The 23,288-nt window shown below is 35.3% G+C and overlaps 1 protein-coding gene and 1 long non-coding RNA gene across 9 annotated transcripts in view; one reads left to right on the top strand and one right to left on the bottom strand.

Annotated features, from left to right (window-relative positions):
* LOC126874476 (uncharacterized) overlaps positions 1-23,288 on the bottom strand; it is a 96,785-nt gene that overhangs the window by 61,023 nt on the left and 12,474 nt on the right. The window contains exon 1 of one of the 8 annotated variants that reach the window (XM_050636593.1): positions 14,741-14,886. The exons of 6 other annotated variants lie outside the window; for them this stretch is intronic. In XM_050636593.1, the coding sequence (XP_050492550.1) occupies positions 14,741-14,805 (65 nt within the window). In that variant the 5' untranslated portion in view covers positions 14,806-14,886. Of the gene's footprint in view, positions 1-13,001; positions 13,382-14,740; positions 14,887-23,288 lie in introns of those variants that run through there. One more of the 8 variants, XM_050636595.1, reaches the window with a different exon arrangement.
* On the top strand, positions 801-10,929 carry LOC126874584 (uncharacterized). Its single transcript, XR_007692888.1, has 2 exons — positions 801-3,353; positions 3,426-10,929. It is a non-coding gene; the product is annotated as an uncharacterized LOC126874584 (long non-coding RNA).

Raw genomic sequence — 23,288 nt, 5'->3', positions numbered from 1 at the left:
CTTCTGTTTATGTTACGATATTCGTACTACGTAAAAGAAAATGATCGTTGAAGAAAGAGATCGTTCGTATAGGTTAAGTCGAACAGAACATCTGAATCCAATGACGCGGCAACTTCCGGTTCGCCCGGGGAGAAACTCGTCCCAATTACAAAGCTGCAGGATTCACATTCGATTTCCCTACACCCAATGAATCGAGAAAATATGCAACGAGAATTTAAGGTCACTGCAGGGGAGCAGAAAAGAATATTATTCACGATCCAGAAAAAAAAAGAAAAGGAAAGAAAAGAAAGAAAGATGGAGGAGAGAAACGAGTTAACGAGACGGCCATCCGGCCTGATCTCCTCTGAATTTTAATGAACGCCTCTCTGATTTAAATTCGGACACTTCTCTTTCAGCGGAACTGACGATGGACCCTAGGTCCAAAGCGTGGAAGAGAAATTCTGCTCAGGAGATAAAACCACACTCATATCACTCAAAAATTATTCTCAAATTGGTCGTAATGATCTTTTTTATGATTACGTGCCAGGATTGGATATTATCAAAATAAAATGAACTTCTCAGATTACAGGAAAATATTGCAATTACAAAAGTAAGTGTCTTTTATTATACTTGGATTCATAAATTTTTCATTGTAATTGAACATTTTCATAGGATAAGAATTATAATGAAATAATTTATTTTCAAAGATTCTAGGACTGATTTGCAAGCAATTTTATCTTCAAATAAATTTACTTGCTATTTTATTTGGAACAACTATTTGATATTGTTATTCGTTTGAAATAAAAAGCAAAGAACTCTGTTTCATGTTCCTAGGAGTTTCTAGGAAAGTATATTGGAGAAAAGTAAGCTTAAAGATGAATACTTAATTCTTTGTAGGAGACGTTTCTCAGGGATGCTCTTTCCCACAGTTTCCAGAGCAAGAAGAAGCCTCCACAGGAAGCGATATGACCTCAGGCTAGAGGATTATGATCCCTAATCAGTAATTTCCCAAGTATTTAAATTTCTCCAAACATTACTGCAGAAGACAATTAAATTTGATGAAGCAATATTAGAATTCATAAGAGTTCATATCTCAGAATCATCATGTATCTATGATCTCATGCAACCAGGCTTGGAATATCATTGCTAGCTTCAAAAGAAACCAACTATGAGTGTGGTGTACCAAGCTTTTTATTACTTTTTAACCCTCTACGATGAAAATCCTGGTTGCTTGTCAAAGAAAGGTCCATAGTTGGTTAGGTTCTTACATTTTGACCTAAAAATTGTGCAACAATTATTTTCTAATGAGCCGTTTACGTATAAGACATATTTCTATAAATAATTTATCTTATGATAAACTACTTTCTTAGCCGCCAAGTGACATAAAAGTCAGGAAGTCAAGAAAGATAAACTTACTATAGCTTTCTAGCGTGATCTTTGTGCAAACCTTAGCATGAGAAAACTTAGCCAGCCTGTAAGCCTTTAAATCTTATTTTAAATAATTGTATACCTTCTTTTTAAGACACTGTTGCATAATGCGACTTTTACAAAACATTTCTATATTAATACACCATGTTAATGGCAACACGCGAGTGGATTGCAAAAGCTGAGAAGACAAAGCACTATAATTTTCTTCTATCTAACATTCTTATCAATCATTTTCGCTAGTGACGACCTTAAAAAACCGCTTAATTACTGTTCAAACGTCGCACAGGCAGATGCAATCTCGAGCAATAAATCTACTCGCGGCTGGTAATAGTTTCATCTTTATTGTATTTGCTCGTTGCATCGAATGAGAAGGGGCAACTCGGAGAAAAAATGTATGATAACCGACGTGGTGAATAGTAATCAGAGATACATTGTAATCCTCGCTGTGAGAGTTTCAATGTAGCTGCAGCAACTCGTACAATTGAAATAAATTGAAGACAAACACTGTAGTGTTGTGCATATACGTATATATTAATTATATACATTATCAGTTACACAGGGTGATTGGTAACTGGTGGTACAAGCGGAAAGGGGGTGATTCTAAGCGAAAAAAGAAGTCGAAAATATAGAATACAAATTTTTCGTTCGAGGCTTTGTTTTCGAGAAAATCGACTTTGAAGTTTCGCTCGGTACGCGCGCGGTACGTCATAGCGGATCTCACTGTAGATCGTTGTTTCGATGGAAAAATTAAAAAAAAAAAAAAATTTGTATTCTATATTTTCGACTTCTTTTTTCGCGTAGAATCACCCCCTTTCCGCTTGTACCACCAGTTACCAACCACCCTGTATAGTAGCTATATTTACTAATTATACAGGGTGTGACCGACTAACACGTACAAGCGGGCACGAGGCTATCCCCATCAGCAAAATAAGAACAAAATATGGAATAAATAAATTGCTCGTTTAAGTCTTAGTTTAAGAGAAAATCGAGTTTGGAAATTGATGAAAAAAGCGCTACAAATCGACCACCTGGTATACACGTAACAACGTTGTACAACTATACGAGTACACGGTATGTAAATTCTCAGACTAGCCTCTCGTTTTATTCTCCGGTGAAGGAAATTACACTTGTCGAGAGTTCCGTTTTAAGAATAGTCCATGCTCATTTGATGCTTATCCGAGCGATTACAAATTTGTAAAATAAAACGCTACCTAGTATGTAATTATAGACGATTAGAGAAGAGGCTTGACACAACACTGTCAAAACAATAGGGGACACAAGTGCATATAACGTGTAACGTTATCGTTTATCTCGAGACGTTCGACGTGAAATGAATAGCGGTGCGATTTTTATTTCACAAAGATAACGACGATATGGTATTGAACAATAGAGGAGCTCAACGTTGTTACAAACTTTCCATTCAGTGATAAACTATCGCTTGTTTTAATTGAAGTATCTTTAATGGGCATGTGAGAAAATAAAATTAAAGTCTCTTCAATTTGATATCGATAATTTATGTTCGAGAGGAACTCACAGATACACAAATGAGAAAGTATATAGAATATTTGAAGTAAAATACTTGTGATATTTATAGAATTTATGCTCAGAAACATGCGCAGTCTAGTAAAATACTGTCTAGTAAGATATTTATAAATTGTACTTGGGTTAGGTTATGTTCACGAAATAGGTTATATTCATAAAGATTCATAATCTCGACATAGTTTTATAAATGGAATTCGAGACAAAAAAAGACATTGGCAAGATAATAAATATTTCGAACGACATTATCTCATATGTGTCTTATATAACAAATACATACTTACTCCAGATACAAAATCACTATAAACAGAAGGAAAGAGATTAAGTGGTCGAAGGATCGAAGGATAGTCTTTTTGTGAGGTTATGTAGAAGGATAGGAAAGAAGAGGACTGTTAAAACGAACTTTGGTATGCCTATAGCTAAGAAATGTAATCCTAACGTGGAAAGTATTGAACCAGTCAACAGCGTATCCTTTCTAGGCGACTAGACTCCGTCAAGACGATCTGACCAAAAAAAAAAGCTGAACTCTTGCGGCTTGCGTTTTACAGTTACACAATCGCCAACTATTTTCAACCCGGCTTCCTTCTCAGTATTGCGATTCGGTTCACCTAATTTCCACCCCTTCCTTTATTGACAATATTTAGTCTGAGTTGTTCGTTTCCGCTTCTCTGATACTTTCGATATCTTCAATTCTTCAATATTAAATCAATATGTAGATATTCCTAGTTCTCTAAATTTCCCCTTAGAGTAACAGTCCTTTTGTGTGATTGGAAGTGTCGGAATTTTGTTTTCAATTTTGAGAATGATTCCCCCTTTCCAAAATTCTCTATATTCATGTATATCTAAACTCCCTAGAATCTATATTTTGGAATCAAATAAATACATTTATTATTTAATTGGTCAACGCAACATTGCTAGAATATATAGGCATATATACAATTATACAGATCTCGCTTTTTTCTTTTTTTCACAAAAATATCCACTAGAATTTACTTCTTGCTAGTTGTATCTTCTTACAGTGCAAGAATAATTATTGGCAATCTGATTTTTACCACACCAATGAGAAGCTAGCTGCGATAGCAAAAATGCTATGGCGGAGATTCTGAGGAATTTAGTAATACAATATTGGAAAGGGGGAATCTCCTTTAAAATTCAAAAGGAAATAAGAAATCGCTTTTTAACGAACTTTTTTATTTCATATTACAATTTTTATCTTCCCAAATCAAAGTTCTATTTATTCTAATGCAGAGTTATGAAAATTTTCCCTAGGCTCATCCGCATTCCTCCCTAGACGCGTCAAACTTTTTCCAACGCCTCAGACTATTGTACGTGATATTATTTCTCTATCGAATCACGTCCAATACCGACCAACAAGCAACTCTATCCAACTCGAAGCTGCCTGGAACGTGTTCCATTAACCGGCTCAATTTTTCTACATTTCTTACATGGATTTTCAATCAAGGACGAGAGAATCGCGTATCCAAGATCCTCTGCAACGATCATCGGCCCTAGAATCACCGATACACATAATAAAAGTGCGATATGCTTGGATAAGGATCGATGATCGATGCGTCTATCTATGGATCATCGATCGATCCGCTCCTCTATCTAGTTTTATAGATGTTTCTCTATCCCCCTCGACCAATGTCGAGTTCGTGACTTTGTAAGAGCCACGATCTTTGCTAGTTCTAGGTTCTTCAAACTGTTCATCAGGAACAGATCTCTTTGATTTCTTCGCTTTAGCTTCTTTAACCTCTTCAGCCTTGAATACTATTTGTTATATTGTTTATAATATATATATATTTCCTATTTACCTCTTATTCTTCGTACATGATCTATAATACATAACTGTACACTCCAGTTGCTAGCAACAAAATACTCTATACAGTATAAAATCGCTAAATTTGGTATCCCCTGTTCTTCTTTTGTTCTCCACGCAACTCATAACAAAACGAATATCCGTGTATTTATGGGAGATTTAAGTATAGAAAAATATATGAGTTGCACGCAATATAGGAAAATACATCTAAAATATTCATTGCAATATTTGGAATGAAAGATATATGTCTCTGTATTTAGGTTTCATGTGTATAAACATATGCAGGCGACCTACAATGTATAATTGTACACGTGTTATCTACTCGAAGTAACATCGCCAGCTACAAACATCGCTCGAGAGGATGGCAAACGATCTGTATGGAGGCAGAGAGATCGACTTGTGCATTTATATGTATAGCTATCGCTGCATCAGCGTCTCAGGGCGAATAACGGTGCATCCTACACGTCTGCTTTGCGTCGCATGCAAAATGCACTCATGTGACGACCGATACCCGCGACCTTGACAAAATCGAGGAAAACCGAGCCTAAAACCGCTATCTCTTTCTTTCTCTTTCACTCGACATCGGTATGTCTCGTACAATGCTGCTACACGCATGCGCGAACATGGAGTCGCGTGAATTGTACACCTTCTCTCTCTCTCTTCGTTCTTACGTAAACGGTTCAGAAACAAACGTATTACTTAATCGTGCGTTTCTACATAAATCGTGGTTGCCAACCTAAGATTCGTAGAGTCGTACTTTCGAACGAATTCTGTATACAGGAAGAAGATTTTTGAGGTTATACAAGGTTTGTTTCGATAGATTAGGTATTCAGATATTTAGATTAGATAAATTTCGCTGATTAGTATTACTAACCGATTTATGTTATTATGTACAAAGAACAATTTTCCAATTGTAATTTGTTTTCAATTTGTAACGTCACGATATTCGCATTCTACGATTGTATATGCGATAATTATCGAGGATTTCGTTTTAAAATTGGAAATGGAAGTGATTTTGGCATTATAAGAACAACCGTTTCGTAGATAGGTTCGAAAAAGTAGTAGGTTTTAGAGTTCTAGATAAACTGATAAATACATGCGACGATAATTATTCACGAAGCTAGGAGTGACAATTTTCTGCAAATAACTTCGTCTATTAAATCCTTTCACATTTTGTATTTTTATATTTCCTGTGTTTCCAATAATTTAACGGATACAACAGAAATAGACGACGTGTATTATTGATATATGTGTTAGGTCGTCACGCATGAAACTGAGACTAAACTGTACCCCGATGTACCGCAAGACTCATAGTTTATTCCCGTTCATGTTCAAGGATTTTCTCTTTCCACTTTTACGTTTCGTTCGACAACGATGAATAACAGAGCGTAAGTACTTTCACGATATTTCGTTTTTTTTTTTTTTTTTTTTTTTTTTAATGTTCGGCGATTTATTTCCAAACAAAATGGCATACGTATGTAAGACATAAAAGAAACGAAAAATCGTGAAACATGATACTGACCTGTTCCCTCGAATGGAACGCGTCATAAAAATCCCATGTCTCTTATTACGACCAGTTTTACCAAACATGGGTCCTTCGTTCGCGTAATAAAGCGACGAGTGACTTTCTTTGACCCTCCAGATCGCACCGGAAGTAATTGCTAATCGGAAGCTTCCAGATGTGACTTTGAAAGTTCAAAATTCTCCTATTCTTTAAACTTTAATTGATTGTAATTTCTCAAATACTCAGTTCCAATTTCGTCTCTGTTCTAATAACTGAATATACGCAAAATTCATAATTCCTCACTTTATCAATTCTACTTTTTGTAATGAAGTACAGTGGAGGACAAAAGAAAGTTCGAAAGATAATTCCCTAGTTCCCTAAATATTAAGTTAAAATCTTATTGGAAATATTCGAAAGATTCAGAACTTTCTATTCATATACAATTGTAATTTAAATTATTTTACGTGATTCTCGTTTCATTAGCTTCTATTTTGACTATAGTAGTGCCACGGCTATTTAAGGAAGATATAAATATTCCGATATAAAAGTTACAAGGGAAGGAATCTCGAACTGTTATTGATGTACAGGAAGGCACAGAAATTATTCGTACGAAGAACAGAATCACGGAAAAGAAGTTTCACTGACTGAAATCGCCTACGTAATACATTGTTTGCCAACTGTAACGTGTATTTCGTCGCGGTCTACGTGAGCCTGAACCCTGTGCAGTTACTGTTTCCCGTTTCATCCTCTTTGTCGCGCCATTTTCTTTTTCTCGCGTCTGCCTGGAGAACCGATAATCGGAAATCATGCAAATTCCACGACACACTCGCTGAATCTACAGGCAATAACAGTACCTCTTACATACCGAGCGATTATTACCTCCTACTGTAGCAATTTTTCGCCTTCTATATACAGGATGGCCCGATAACTGTGATGCAATCGACAATTGGGTGATTCCATGTAAAGGAAGCTTATGCTACCATTTTGCAATGACAATCTTGTTCTTGCTACGATTTTCAAAATTTGTCCAATAAACAAATTAGATGTATGTTAACCAACTTTGGCCAATTAGGTTTCCCATTAAGCTCAAAGTACAAATTGTTCACAAAAATAGTTGAAACCAAATATCAAGCTATCCTTCGGTCTTATCCGAGTCGTACAGAAGTTTAAGCATCTTTCTTTGATAATTAAGGCCTCGAAAGGACTATCTTCAAAGAAGAAATTATTTCCACGAAGGAAAATTACGACCAGAGAAATATTCAATGTAATTTCAGAGTAAATCGTTAGGCAACCTAATAGGTTATCAATCATGCCGGTCATTAATGTATAATTAACGACACAGATAATGTTTCGCGTTTGATCTCCAATTACTAATTTAATTACCGTGTTTCCATAAGTAAATCGGAATTTAAATTGAATCGAGCCATTTAACAGCACCTCGTCGAAATTTTTCAGTTTTTTCCATCCATATAAGATCAAGGTCTCTCATTGTCGGAGAAAACAGACGTTTGCAAAGTATTCAAGGCTTTCAGTATATAGACATATATGACGATTATAATTTCTTGCGGAACTTTCCTTTCCTTAACCCGTTTCCTGTTTTCGGGTTTCTCAATTTCCTATGCCAGGCCGTTCATTATTTCGCAGATAATTGATAAACCAGTTTTTGAATGAACATAGCTATCAAACAATCGCGTAGTGGCAAGCGAACACCTTTTAGCCAAGAAATAGTATTTTTTTTTTTTTTTTTTTAATCACTCACGACTTTCTCTCGCGTATCAGTCTATGATTATGAAGCGAAACCAGTAATTTCAGGAGTCGATGACCTTGGCACACGCAGCCCTTATCTAAACATAGACCGTGGATTAGTCATTACACTTGTGGTCTGCCACCTGTTCGTGCTGATCTTTCTCATTTTTCAAGGACGCTTTTATTTCACATCAAAGAGTAAGGTGTACGCATGTTGTACCGATTTTTAATTTTTTTAATTAAAAAAAAAACTTTTACTGAGAATTAGTTTCAACTAAATTGATGACTTCAATTTTTTATTAGGCATTAATTCCAAATATATCTTCGTTGCAAAACACTATTCTTTAAATATCCATTTGAATCAGCAGATATTCCAATCCATAGAACAACCTCTAAACCGCGGATTTTTGCACATTTCTGTGAAATTTGAAGCTTTGGAAGCACTCAAAAAATGCACATGATATACAAAAGTATAATAATATGTAATAATGTAGTATATAATATAGTATATAATATAGGCAACAACAATATACAGGGTGGTTGGTAACTGGTGGTACAAGCGGAAAGGGGGTGATTCTACGCGAAAAAAGAAGTCGAAAATATAGAATAAAAATTTTTCGTTCGAGGCTTTGTTTTTGAGAAAATCGACTTTGAATTTTCGCTCGGTACGCGTCCACCTTATCACGTCTCGTTATAACCGATCTCACTGTAGATCGTTGTCTCGATGGAAGAATTAAAAAAAAAAAATTTTTTATTCTATATTTTCGACTTCTTTTTTCGCGTAGAATCACCCCCTTTCCGCTTGTACCACCACCCAGTTACCAACCACCCTGTATAATAATAAAATACACAAAATACGATAGTCATTATAACCTCTAATAAAAGATGAAACAAATTTATGTTTAAATTCTGTTTCTTTAATTGTATTGGCAAAAATATAAATTGTGAAGAAATACAAAGCATAAATTTGCACAAGAATTGCATAAAAATCCACAGGATAAATTTACATAAAAATTGCATAAAAATCCACAGCCTACAAAACATATTAATTTAAAATATCCCCATTTATCATGGCCGCTGTACACAATCTGAGGTACACAGTACACAGGTGGTTCGTCAACGATCATACACACAGGACAAAGTAAATTGGCTTCCAATGGGCAGAAAAAGGTGAAAGATAAGCGTATGCAAGCAGTCATTGTACACTGCCTGATTACGGCATCGATACGAGGTGCAACGCGGCCCAGATTTTCAAATCAAGGCCAGGATATTTGCTCGCATACACATGCACGTACGCATACACGCCTGAGAAGCAAAAACTCGACCGACGGCGAAAGTGTCCGTGCATCTGCAATACCCTACGTGTTGCAAGACCAATAGAAGCAAGAAACAATATAAAAAGATGAATGAACGTGATGAAAACATACAATTCGATATGCACGTACAGCCTAAACTAGATAAGATAGCGGCTCAAAGTTACACTAACTGATAGTCAACTGATATCAACTTTGTTGGTATGCTTATTCAATTATGAAATTAGCGATGTCATCCATCTCCTTGCATAACGTATTTAATATCTAACAATTACGCCATTAACGACCTAATTAATTATCAAGGAAAGTTATTCGAGCGTTACAGAGATTCGTTCAGAGAGATATATATATATTCGGAATTGTAGCAAGATCCGCAAATTTTAATCGTAAACAGGAAACAGCCGACAAAGCTATGAACATATCTTGGTAAGATAAAATATTATTAAGGTTAATCTGCGGTTAAAATAATCAGTCGATTACAAAAATACGTATAGGGATTAACTCGCTAACGGCCGGGCAATGGTTTATCATTTATGTCACGAATATGTCCATTTCTTTAGATTTCATAAAATCATAGAATCTATATAGAAGAAATGCTGATGAAAAAAAATGTAAGCTGATCCTTGGAATTCCCTTTCGTACCTATAATGTTGAAAAAACAGAATTAGATAACCTAAACTGATTGAATAACGTTGCAACTATATGTTGCGTTAACGCAACCTACACTCTTAATGTTTTAAACATTTAATTCTTAATGTGAAAGTGATGTTCGAGACTGACCATAATATTAAAGCATTCGTAACCACGATTTCTACATTTAATATTAAAAGAAATTGGAAAGCGTCTTTTTTTACTTTTATCTGCTTAAAAAATGACTAGAACGCTAGAAAGGAAATAATAACGCTAATAAATGTATCGAGAATTTACTTCTCTTCGATATACATATGAATGTATTGACTTCGTGTTGGACGTGTTACGATGCGTTCGAAATACAAAATTCAACATGGCGGATAGGTAAACGCGCCTAGGGCCATTCGACTATTTTATTCCGGTCGTCGGGCAGATGGTCGGTTATAAACTTTGCCGGCTAACGGATTATCCAGCAGCAATGGTAAAAAATAATTTTTACACGTAACATGGGCGTGTCACGGAATGAACGTGACAACTGCTTGTGTTCGATCGAATTCTAAGAAAATGAGATGAGAAAAGAAAACAATGTAAAGAGGAGAAGACTGTGTTTAGAGAAAGACAGACAATATTCGTGGTAGAGAGGTCATAAACAGACTGTTTACATACGTTCGAAATTATTTACGTTCAGTCACACTCTCGAAATGTATACGTTGTATCTTGATACGCTTTGTCTCCGATTATTTTATATCGTTATCGAAAATTTTTGTAACCTTTAAAACACGTTTCTGTTATCTTGTAATGATTACATGTGAGTCATATAAACTCTCAAGTTATAGTGTAAATTGTTACCAATTATTGGTATTATAATTTATTGTTTATATATGTTAGACTAAAGGAAATAAATAAATAATATTAAGTTTAGTTCTATATGTCGAATTTTATATTGTATTAATTAAAGAATAGTCAAAATTTGTAGTTTTATTTATTTGATAGCATTTTCATGTAATCTATGGATCTTATTCCGCTAGTTTGAAGCTTAAAAATTTCTTTTCACGAACCTACGACAAATTCGTTTCGTCGTATCGATTAAATTTGTCGAATAAATAATTGAGAAAATAATCTCCACCCGAGATTTAAGAATACACGTCATTTAAAAATACAAATGGAATCTTTCTCCTTTTATTTTACGAATAAACACATTGCGAAACGTTTCATTTCTTTTACTCCTGGTTTTACGTAACAAACACACGGCTGTCAAAAGACCACCTGTGATTGATTCTTGTACAAACACGGGATTCGTGACGTTTATAGCATCGGGAAACCAGAAATACTAAAAGGGAAACCTCAAACACGAGCTAAGCCGTGCAAACAGCCGACGGCCGACGCTCTCTATTTAACTGCCGGCTCTTTCAACAAAATTTGCCAACATTTACCTACTGTTTGAACTAGGCATGTGCTTCTTCTTTTCCATTACTATTTCGGCGAAAAATCGCTAACGTACTCTGATCTAGCTTTCTTTCATTTCTATTCTTTAATTCAGTTTTATCTAACATGGAATGTTAATTGAAATTATTAGCCGAATTGTCATTGAGCGTGTTACTAACATAACCTAACCTTGCTTCTTTTCTTTTCGTTAATACGATTTTATAATATGGCGTATTATTTGCAGTATACAAATTGCAGGTATTACCAGGAATTGTTATTGGATTTTACACAATAACGCGTGATACGTATACGTGGCAAATTTGTACGAGTGTTTAGTTATCGCGAGATTTACGAAATCTCGAAAACGAATCGAGAGCAGGTAAACGATTCGAAACATATTTTCCCGGCAACGCGACGTATTTATCATGGAAAATAAATCAAAACAGTCAACTTTTTATCGCAGATTTAAAACAAAAAGAACTTTTAAAAACCTCAAGGCAAACGCGGCAAAGTTTATAGTCGCACGACAACAAATTTTAGGAAAACGAAGAATAAAACTCAGATGACTAATTGTCGACGAGAAATCATAAATTTCATCGATAAAAACGATATTATTGATGGTCTCATGATAAAAAATTGCGGGGAACATAAATTATCGGATCGTATAAGAAACAATTTTTACATCGTAATGGATGACTTTGTAGCGTCGCCATATTTGCATTGTGTAACTGCGTTATGCGATATTTATCGAGAAATCTCGAGATCGTAGCTCAAACTTTTTCAGTGACAATTTTATCAGAACGATAAGGATCCTACGAAATCGTGAAGCAATTAGTAGTTGCGATGTTTGCTGAAGAAATGAATTGTCTACGTTTTACAAGGGCTGATAAGACGGGAAAATGTTTGAAAAATTGCCTCCAGTACCGAACAGAAAATGATATCTCACTATCACACGCTGTGTTATTACCCGAGAAAATTACTTAACACTCAACGTTAAATATTTTTCGATCAAACGCAAAAATACTCTAATTTTAAAAATTATAATCAAAAAAATATAAATATAACAATATAACAATTTTACATTAAAGCAATCGCGATATTTTTATTAATTTTTTGTCAATTTTGTATTACTATGATCGATTGGAACCTTCTTGTCAGGGGTTAAAATTTATTAAAAGAACAAAATATGGCGTTATAGAATTACATCGTGGCTATTAAAACGAAACATCGCAAAAGTGACCGTTATGATAACTTATATGACTCCCAACGTTTCTTGCATTTCACACAAGAACCTTAATTGGTAACCTATTTTCTATTACAATTTCTATTATCATTTGACAACTCACGAGAGACTGCTAAAATATGAATTTATAAATTTCAATATTTATTACTTACTGCTTCTAAAGGGAACTGGTGCAATATACAAAATATGAATATATTAAAAATATGAATTTGCATAAAAATACGCAGTCTACTTATGGTATACAAACGATAATGTTCGATATTCTAACTTCAAAATTTTTAAATAATTCTTACATACGAAAAGAGAAGCAACTTATTCTTCATAGCATTTGAATTGGCGAAATAAGAAAGAAATGGCGGGAAATAATCGACTCACCGGATGATTAATTTCTTGTTGTCATTCCTACAGCCATTGAACGTGACCTTCTGCACTAGTTTCTAAGACGCACTTTTCCGGTCACGAATCTCACGAATTCAATTTTCTTTCTCTCACTAACACTTTTGACGGTTGACAGAAAGACTCGAGAACGTTTATGCCGGTCCCCGACGAACAATCACATTCCCGACTTACGACAACAATTTATTGTTATTTAGAAACCCGATCGAATGGAACGTTTCGAATGTCCTTCTCGAGATGTAAAAATTGTAGCAACGATAACAATAAGTAGATGAAAGCACGATGAAGTGTACACGCGCCGGAGGGAGAGGTTTAACAGCCCAATCTCAACGATCGACGGACTACGACTGATCGAGAACTAACGGCTTTCGCGCGGGTAGCTTCGGCAATTTTCGCGCCCCATCGTCGAGCCTCTCCGACTTTCGTTCGGGCGCCCTCGCATGCTACTCGGCCCGTGTCGCCGACACTCCAAATATAATAAAAGAAATTCGAGATTTTTTGCAAATTCGGGAAAGTAAAATTTTCTGCGATTATCTTAAAATTTGAGATTGCTACATTAGATATAAACGAATGATTGTTTCTTATTGCCAAGGAGTATTTCAAAAATTAGATTAGGTGTTGTCGTAATAATCATATATATTATCTATATTATTATTTCATTAACGTAATACGATAAAGCTTGTTTTAAGTAGCAATATTAGTTAAATATACACTTTAATTAATTTATAAATTTTATTGACATCCATGTACTGTCGCTACAAGTGTCTAAAGTGTCTAAAGATACTTTTATATGGTAGTGTAAATAAGGGACTTCAGAATCGACATTAGAATACATTAGAATAATTCCAGTGGTATATTTCTTGGTTATGTGACTTGTCTTTTTTCCCGTTCGGTGACCGGCTTTCTATGTATACAGTTTCGCGTTCTCCACAGATCGAGAGATTCTCAATTAGAATTACGGTACTGCAGATTCCGTAAATGAATGAATTTAATTCAGAAATACAGTATGAAATAATTCTTACGTGAATCTAGTGAATTGAGATTTTCAATGTGGGAATTACATTTTAATTACTCGCATTCTTCGTTGTTATAAATACAATGAATTCCTAATAAGAAATGGCTAATTGAACTCGACTGCGCGATCACATTGACAAAAGACTTTCTCTCGATTCTAACGTAGTAAATATTCTATGGTGAACAGAAATGCAATCGGCTAGCTGGAACTAGGTTTTATGAACAGCTCGTAAAATCCTCGATGTATTTTTTGTTAATGAAATTGGTTGTTCGTTATGAAACAAGCAAAATTAACTCGTGTAAATGCTAATCCAAATTAAAATATCTTAAAATTTTTTAACATTAAGGTAAACCTCGACACATGACTTAAGGATTTTTCTGTGTATTAAAATAAATGAAAACTCACTATTCATGATTATGATTTGTATACTTAACTTAAATAAATTTTTGGAAATTAAATAAATTTGAAAGATAATTTAAGGAATTCCATTATACGTATTTACAATAAAAAAAAATTGCATATTTGCACATATATAGCGATTACAGCAAATTTAGTGCTGGACAAAATCAATTTGTGGTACCATAACCTATATAGATGTTTATGTCTACAAGAAAAGACGTAGAATTTTTACACAACTTGTGATTACTACGAACTATTATACGCAAATCAGTTGGGGCAAGATAAGATTTGTGATTTAACTCACCGAAATATTTTAAAGATACGTCGCAATTTCAAGCCCATCCTTGTTGAATTTCTCGACAGACACATGAACGGCACTATTCACGAACGTGTTTGAAAATATACTGAGGGTGCGTATGAGGGTTACGCATGATGCACAACGACCGTTGGCAACGGTCGCGTGCTAAAACACCGGTGGCAGCTGCTATACTGCCGGCTCTGAACACTACACCTTGGTTACGACCCGCCATTTGATTCTTTTCTTTGCCGTCGAGAGGCGAAAAAGCAGTATTCAATCGAGAAAAATGGGAAAAGGACGGACAAACTATGTATTTACTTACATAAGGCAAACAATCGAAGCAACGGATTGTTCGTTGCGGTTGCGCATGTTTGGCACGCGCTTCTGCGCATGTGGTTTCCTACGACTGGTGGAGCCACATATACTATTACCGTATTCATTGCTAATAGTACACACTTATGATTTTATTCTATCTTATTTTACAATACAAGCAATTAAAATAACTATAATAACATTTTAGTATGAAAAATAATAAAAATATATTTTATAATACATAATATACATAATACATTGCAATGTAAATATTGCAAGGAAAGAGAAGAATAATAATAGTGAATAAAAGTGCCACTAAAGCAGTATAGAAATAGTGGTATAAGTGGTATAAGTTTAGTCCGATATTAGAAAATAGAAATAGTATTTTGAGATTAGCTTGAAGATTTAAATTTTAATTGAAATAGTTTTGGAATAATTGAAATGATTAAAATTTTTGTCAAATAACAAAAATATACGTTGTTAGCGTATTCTACACCTTAATGAAAAAAAAAGTAATAAAATAGAAATTCTACTACAGGAATATAGTGCAGTAAACAGTAATATGTACAATGATAGTAATAATAATAATATAAATGGTGTTTTTCGTAATTGGGTCAAGTTTTAAAACAACAAAAAATAAACCAATATTTTATTAGGCAAATAAAATGTGATTGTCCTGAAAGTGGAAGCGCGTCAATAAACATTGAAAAACAAAGTATCCATGAATCGAATTATTCCAGTAAAATTATATTAAGAAAAGTTTTTGTTTCCAGGAAATTCCACAGGAAAGACGATTGCACAAGCAACGATTTGAGGAATGCCAGATCGAAATATAAAAATCGACATAAAACACAGGAACAGCTGTTCGCGAGTTTTATGGATCGTTTCTTGCGTCCGTCATGATTCGAGAAACGCGATGAGAGAGGAAAGGATTTGGTTTGTTAAACTGTCCGGAGAATCTTGGAAAGTTCGAGCATCATCAGGGAGAATTTATTCCGATACATTCAATTTAATACCCGATTTAAATCATCGGGATATATTCAACTGTCTTTCGCTAATTAATGTAAATATTGTAATTTAAAGAATATACATATATATATTTTTATTTTTTATTTTATGTATATAAATAGATACGGATTAATTCGTAAATAAAATAACTCTCCATAAAAAGAACGCAATGAAAACAGAGTAAATCGTAAAAAGTGAAGAAAGAGCCCCTGTGATGTATGCAACACGACCTGCGCAACTGTGAGCATGATTGCAGCGCCACGGAGGCATGCACGCTTCACGTCGCTCGCATAATGAATAAAATTCATTCCTACCTTAATTATAGTCAACACATGTACATACGAGTTTGCTTTCTCAATCCTGATCCCACGAGAATTCCCGGAATATTAATATTTTATGTTTAAGGGAGAAGTTGTTACCTGCAACAGAAAGAATTTTAAATAAATTACAAAATTATACTCCACTGTCTTTTCAGTTCCTAAAAACGTGCTTCTAAAGTCTTTTTTTTTTTTTTTTTTTAGAACAAAAACTTGTTATTTGTAACAGAAAAAACTGCAAATACATAATTGCAAGATTGTAATGTATTACATCTTTAATTCCTACAAGACTAATTTCAAAAGCTTTTTTTTAGAAACAAAAACATTCATGTATTCTATGAACATAATTAACCAAAAATGTCAATATGTAGTAGTATTTGCTTTCTGTGTTGTCCACTTTTGCACACTATGATCTTAAAGTTAGGATAACATTTGGTGATGCTTATATTTATTTAGGACATTTGATAGTAGCAGTGGTAGCAGTAATAGTGGCAGTTTGGTGGTAGCAGTATACACCTTAACAGTTAACCAAAATATTCAATGAAGCATTGGTTTATATTTTCTCATCAACTAATGATTTCATCAATTAATCAATGAAATTCTAACGAAAAGATAAGGTAAAAGAGTCAGATCCGTTTTCACCGCTCACGTTAACGGGGACGACCAGATATTATCGGTTCGCACACGTCTTCCGATGGAGCGCGATTTACAAGGCAAAAGTTAGAAAGCATGGCTCCGTCCGCGCTTCCGAAACGCCGAGAGATCTCCCCGGATAAGCGTGCATTCGAGCATATACCGGCGCATTTTCGTCAGCTCTCGATTTCACGCGAATCTCATAGTAACATCCTCGAACTCTAACCATCTTGTTACCGTCAATTTATTGCTCAATTTACTTTCAAACGAACTTCCAGCTATGCAAATATTCACTATACGTACATTGTAATTCCGTGGTTAACGCATTATACCGCCATGTAATTATGGCTGCTAAGACAGATTTATTGGCTCCTAGAGGCTACTGTCTCTGACACTGACGTAGATCATGAAAATATCTTTACGATGTGATTTATATCAATTGGTATGCGTGTATGAGATGTGATCATTTAAATAGAGAAGAGACATATGTAGAAATTGGGAAAGCAAAGAACGAGGTTATGTACACAGCCATATGACAGCTACTCGATCAATTTCAGTTAGTATTAGTTTCTGAATTTCGTAACACAAATTTGGGCATTATTAGCGTTCAATTTCTAAGAAACGAACGTGTGATTTACTTTTATTTATCGTATTCATTCATTGCATATCTGCTTGGATCCAACAATCAGCAAGAAACTTCTTTGTCCTGTCATTACTTTTTTTCCTTCTCTTCTTTAACCTCAATTTTAGAATTCTCCATTTCTCTCAATTTAAAAGGATGTATGTATATTTTAAAAATAATTGAACTGTCCCCCAAATCTAACCTAACCTAATCCAACTTAACCTTTTTCTTTTTAAATTCACCGTCCAACCTTCTCCTACCCTAACTAAACCTAGTTGATCTAACCTAAACTGAACTGATCTATTTAATATAGCTTGATGTAACCTAGCCTAACTTACTTTATCAATCTGATTTAAATTAAACCAACTTAATCTAACCTGATCTAATCTAAGTTAATATAGACTAAACTAACCTAACACAATCTAATCTAAACTAAGTTAACCTAAACAAATCTAAGGTAAATTAACCTAACTTAAAATAGCAGAAAAACCAACGTTCTAAATGCTACAAAAGCGTCATAAACAGTTAGCTTTTAATGAAGAACGAAGAACACTATGTTTTTACATGGTTCCAGGAAAAATGCGGCAGTGAAAGGATAGCGTAGAGCCAGAGTGACGACTAGGCGAGGCAAATGCGTGCATGTAAATTGTTCGCGGGTACTTTCTACGAATTCATTGTTATTTTCAGAGGCGTCGTGCCTGCGTGTGAGATCCGCAGAAGCACGAGATAACGGTGTGTAACGAGGACATTCTCGAAAGGACTCGGAATGCAATCTCAACACCAGCCGACAAATTGTCTGAGAACAGTGTCGTTCTCAGAGCTGGGCCAGAGAGCCTGCCATCAGCTGTAATTAATCGTAATTACCGGTAATTAGCCGGATCCCTAACTCTTGCGTAATCAGTGATCCCACTGTTTTACTATGCAAAACTTTGGAAATGCATGGATGGAGGAACAAAGAATCGCGTCACTTTCAAAAATAGGATATTCAGTGTTCTGATGATTATAACAGAGGTCCTGAGAGTACTGAGAATTGCAACTATGGCATAGAACTTTAATATTTATAGTGGTATCACGTTGTGGATGATTGACATGAATCTTTTTTGGGAACCAAGTTTGATAATTCTAAATATTGGAAGAATTAACTGTATTAAGGTTTCAAGATTCTACTTGCATATATAAAAATTTTTAAAAATTCATTGTTATATAACAAGTAATTTTAGACACTTTTACTTCTTTTCTAATTTCGTACAGTTTCAATATCATTAATTTCATTTGTGAAAAAAGAAGAAAAGATCTTGTTCAATTTCCAGTAATAAACTATTGAATTTTCTAAAATCTTCTTCTTTACACACCTGAAAATCTATAACAGAAGAATCTATTAATAGAAAGAAATAAAAGAAATAATAAAATTAGTAAACCAAGGATCCAAAACAGTTCCAAAATGGTAAAGAAACTCTTCAAAGCAACTCTTCATTATAGTACTTAATAACTGATACAAATTCCTATACATGCACATAGTGATCATGTTCTATTTTTCTAATTGTATTCATAAAGATACAATTTGCATAAATATCCACCTATCCACAAGTAAATTAGGCTATCCGCTCTATAAATAGAGGTTTATCATTTATTAAGTGAATAATAGATACTGATAAGATGTTCCATCCACTGATACATCCAAACAAACTACGTACTTGCTATATCTTCTCCCCCTGCAACAAAGTAAGTAGCTGATTCCAAGTTTCACTACATTAAACCCATCATATTAACCCATGCATCATGCTAACTCATCACCTGTTGCTGGCAAATTGTGGTGGAACCACGACAGCTTGGATACGACCGGTTGCCAAGAGAAATATGCACAAGAGGAAAAAGCGTCCGATTTAAAATGATAGCCGTGTCGTGGCGAGATCTGAATTCCCCCCGTGGATGATCGGCCGTTTAACATTGAAGACACGCATCCTTTTGGCACGGGGATGCATCGACGAGGATGCCCCGCCTAGTTGCAGAGAAACGATCGTGTACAAGCATAGACGCGTTTCCAATCGTTCAGTTATTCCATCCGCGGCACCATCGCGTTTCCGTTCTGACGGGAAGTGATATGAATTCATCGGGGTTTCATCGATCCACCGCTTGGCGGGGGCATTTCAATCGTTCGGCTGCTGCAGGCGTGCGACATTAGTTAGCCAGTGAGGAACCATGAGAGGACCACATGATAAATCTCATTTTTGGCGTGTTTGAAAAGAGAAGAAGATAATCAGCTTTTTTGACACAGTTAAGAAGAAGAAGTTAAGAAGAGAGCCAGTTAGATTCAGAAATACAAAAAAATAGGCGATTATTCCATGTGACATATCCATTTTCTTCAAAAAGGAGAAGAAGACCAGTTAGGTTCAACGAGCGTTAGACTATCAATATTATTGTCAACGGTTCAGCTTCTTAAACACTATATTGACAATATACATTGGTCGTCTGAACGATCTTTCAAAGTTATAAAAGATATGTATAATGTATCTTTATCAAGAAAGGCAAAATAAGTAACTGAAATGGATCCTAGTAAATAGCTAAAATAAGTAAAATTACTGAAACGTAAGATTACTACCTTGACAATTAAATTAACTCTACTATATCAAAAATTGCTATCTGAATATGCTATCTGCTTCGCCTAATATCAAGAATTAAATCCACCTTCCTTAATACCCTGTTTTAAAAGACCATACTTGTTTTACATATACATAATTAGCGAAGCTCGGTGTAATAATTTAAGGAAACTAGCAACAGTGTGCGAACTTCTAGCGAATGAATTATCATAATTGTCAAGAGTTGCCATAGCAGTAATCGCATTAAGTGCATGTTCCCTGGCATGAAATCTTGGGCCACATTAATAATTCAAAGAAAGTGGCTATGGCGTACAAGCTCCTAGTGAATGAAGCCAAACGGCAGAGCAGTTTCAGTAGGCACGTATCCTTGGTGGTGTCCCTCATTATCATGGAACAACATTCCACGTAACAGCGGCCGACGACATAATTTCCATTCTGAATCGAGGCTCGTTCAAAGCGACCGGCCATCGACTGGCATAGAAAGTGCTTAGGTAACCTTAACACCGTGCTTATCGGACGGCATGCCAACAAGAAAAGCAGTCCAACCCGTGATTTTTGCCGGACCAGATCCCGTGAAAATCGAAACTCGACCAGTTTCTCTTGCCCATTTCAACATTGGCGTTCCCCTGATCTCTTTCCTCTTTTCTCTTGGATTATTCATCAGCCCACCTTAACAAGATCATTCCAGCAGCTCTACTTGTTCTTTCAATGTGGTTTCTGCTTGGGATGCTTGGCCAGCTTGAATTTAAATATTTTCAGATTATTATTGGACTTTCTCTTTATCGGCCAAGTTTTATACTTATTCTTCTATGGTCAATTAAGTTTCGGTGCAGCATTGATTCTTTAGAAATTTTGCAGACTTTATTATGTTCACAGACCTGGAGATTCTTCAGTTTTCACTTTTACGAGTATATTTAAAGACTTCTGCTTTATTGATTTTTCCATCTGCTGCTTCTTGCAACCTCAATTCTACCGATTCTTAGTTTACTTTTATGTATCGTTGTACTTCACAACTCCTTCTATTCGTCGACATTCTTCAGCTCAGATTTTTCCCTTTGCTTAATAAAACTGTCTCAAGTAACAGTTAGAAAAATACAAGAACAAAAATTAGCCAATTTTCCTGACAAGTCTTTTCTAGGAAAAATAGTTCTGGTCTCCTCTAGGGCCTAGGAAATCTAGTATCCCTTAGGTAACAAGATGCTCAAATTGAAAAATTAAAACAGTAAAGAATTATAATAATATTCCCTAAATACATACCATCTTAACATACTTGATCCAATCTCTGAGCCTTACAATTACCAATGATCAAGATCACTGCTTCATCCAGGTCTTTCCACAATTGATCCCAGAGTGGTTTCCTGTGGATCAAGAACGGTGCTTGTCGAAGGTCGTCCATGTGCAGTTAGATGGAGGTCCTCTTTCACTCAAGATCCCTCCAGGCAGATCCATTGTTGTGGTTCGCTGAGATGCCGCTGGTCCCAAAAGCCAGATTCTCACAATCCCCGGTTTCTCCCTAATGGGAAGCATTCTCTCCCTCCTTCCTCCACCTTCGTACGCAACAGAACTGGAAGATTAATGCGCGATTGTCCGGCTGGCAAACTAATTCCGGCCCCCGGTACACGCTGGACTTAGATTAACGTTCCTTTCCACGGGTGAACCGCTATTTCCAATCGATTACGTTTAATCCACAGCATCGTTTCCAGTGTTTTACACGCGTACACCATTCCTCTTGGCAAGTAATTACTTTTACCGGAGCTTGTATTCACCATCCTCGACGCTTCGGACACGTCTTCTTACTTCTTGCTTCTTGGCTGACTGTGTTTACATCTGTGCTTGTGATTTCAGAATTTATTACTCCCAGCAATATTCCTAAATAGTTGCAGTTACATCGACCTCTTTCAATTTATCGTTTCGCCTCTTTTAATCTGAGGCGTTATTACTGTGCATCTGGTTTTCTAGGGGACCCTAGATTTCCTAGGGGACCCTAGAATTCCTAGGGAACACTAGAGACAGGAAATTTGTTTTGTTCACAAAAAAGTGGCGTGACTGATTTCTGGATTGACCTGGTTTTCAATGATTTCGTTGGAATAAATGGTAATTAATTTAATTGACCCTTTATTAACGTATTAAGAAATATCCTATTTCACTGTTGGCTACGGGATATTCACCAAATGTTAACATGCATTATTTTCTAACTTGCGATTTCCTAATTACTCGGCTTTCCAATTTCCTAAATCCACCGTGCATCATTTCCACACCGCATTTTTATCCGTATTGCAATATAACGGCCATTCTTTCAAAACCTGCCAATATTCCTTATACCGAATATATTGCAAAAAAGAAAATAATTTATTCCTTTCTTAAGCTAAACTTTCCAAGACGCTAAATTTGCATGCTATGAATTAAACAAATATCTAAACAAAATTGTTTCTCGGAAAAGTTGTCAAATTTTTAACATATTTTTAAATTTTAACGTTTATAAAATCAATTACATAGAAATATCGTATCCCTCCTATTCTCTTTTCTAAAAAATATATTTTATCTCATTCTGAATGAAACTAACTTCCAAAATACTAGATTTAAGTATTAAAAAAAGATCAACAATCTTAGAACAAAACCATTAGAAAATTAAGCTATGAAATGTATTACATGGTAGACAACAGATTGTCCCATTTCATGAGTCACCAGATGGCCTTTTACCAGCAAAAGAGGATGGGCGGCGAAGAAGAGCCGATACCGCTTTATACCGGCGATCTCTAGAGTAATTAAGCACGCTGACACGATTCCAGTTGTACTTCCAGCTAGGAAAAACCAAGACGAAGGAAACGATACCAGATAAGGCACAATCGCGACGTCCATACTCTGACTCATGTAACCTTCTTGCATGGCTATTGAAAGGGGACGAGTACGACGAACTAGATAAATGGTAAAAGGTAAGATCATCAGTCGTTAGAACTTCAGTGTGATACACATAGAAGTACGAGATTCTATTGATTTACAGCCTTAGACGTCATTCTGTGCAAGTGTCGTCAGGTTTCAGTAGTTTCAAAAGGTTTATGCAAGTC

The sequence above is a fragment of the Bombus huntii genome, chromosome 16 (assembly GCF_024542735.1).
Source record: "Bombus huntii isolate Logan2020A chromosome 16, iyBomHunt1.1, whole genome shotgun sequence".
NCBI classification, from domain to species: domain Eukaryota; kingdom Metazoa; phylum Arthropoda; class Insecta; order Hymenoptera; family Apidae; genus Bombus; species Bombus huntii.
The sequence above is the reverse complement of the archived record's forward strand: the minus strand, read 5'-3'. Positions and strand labels throughout refer to the sequence as shown.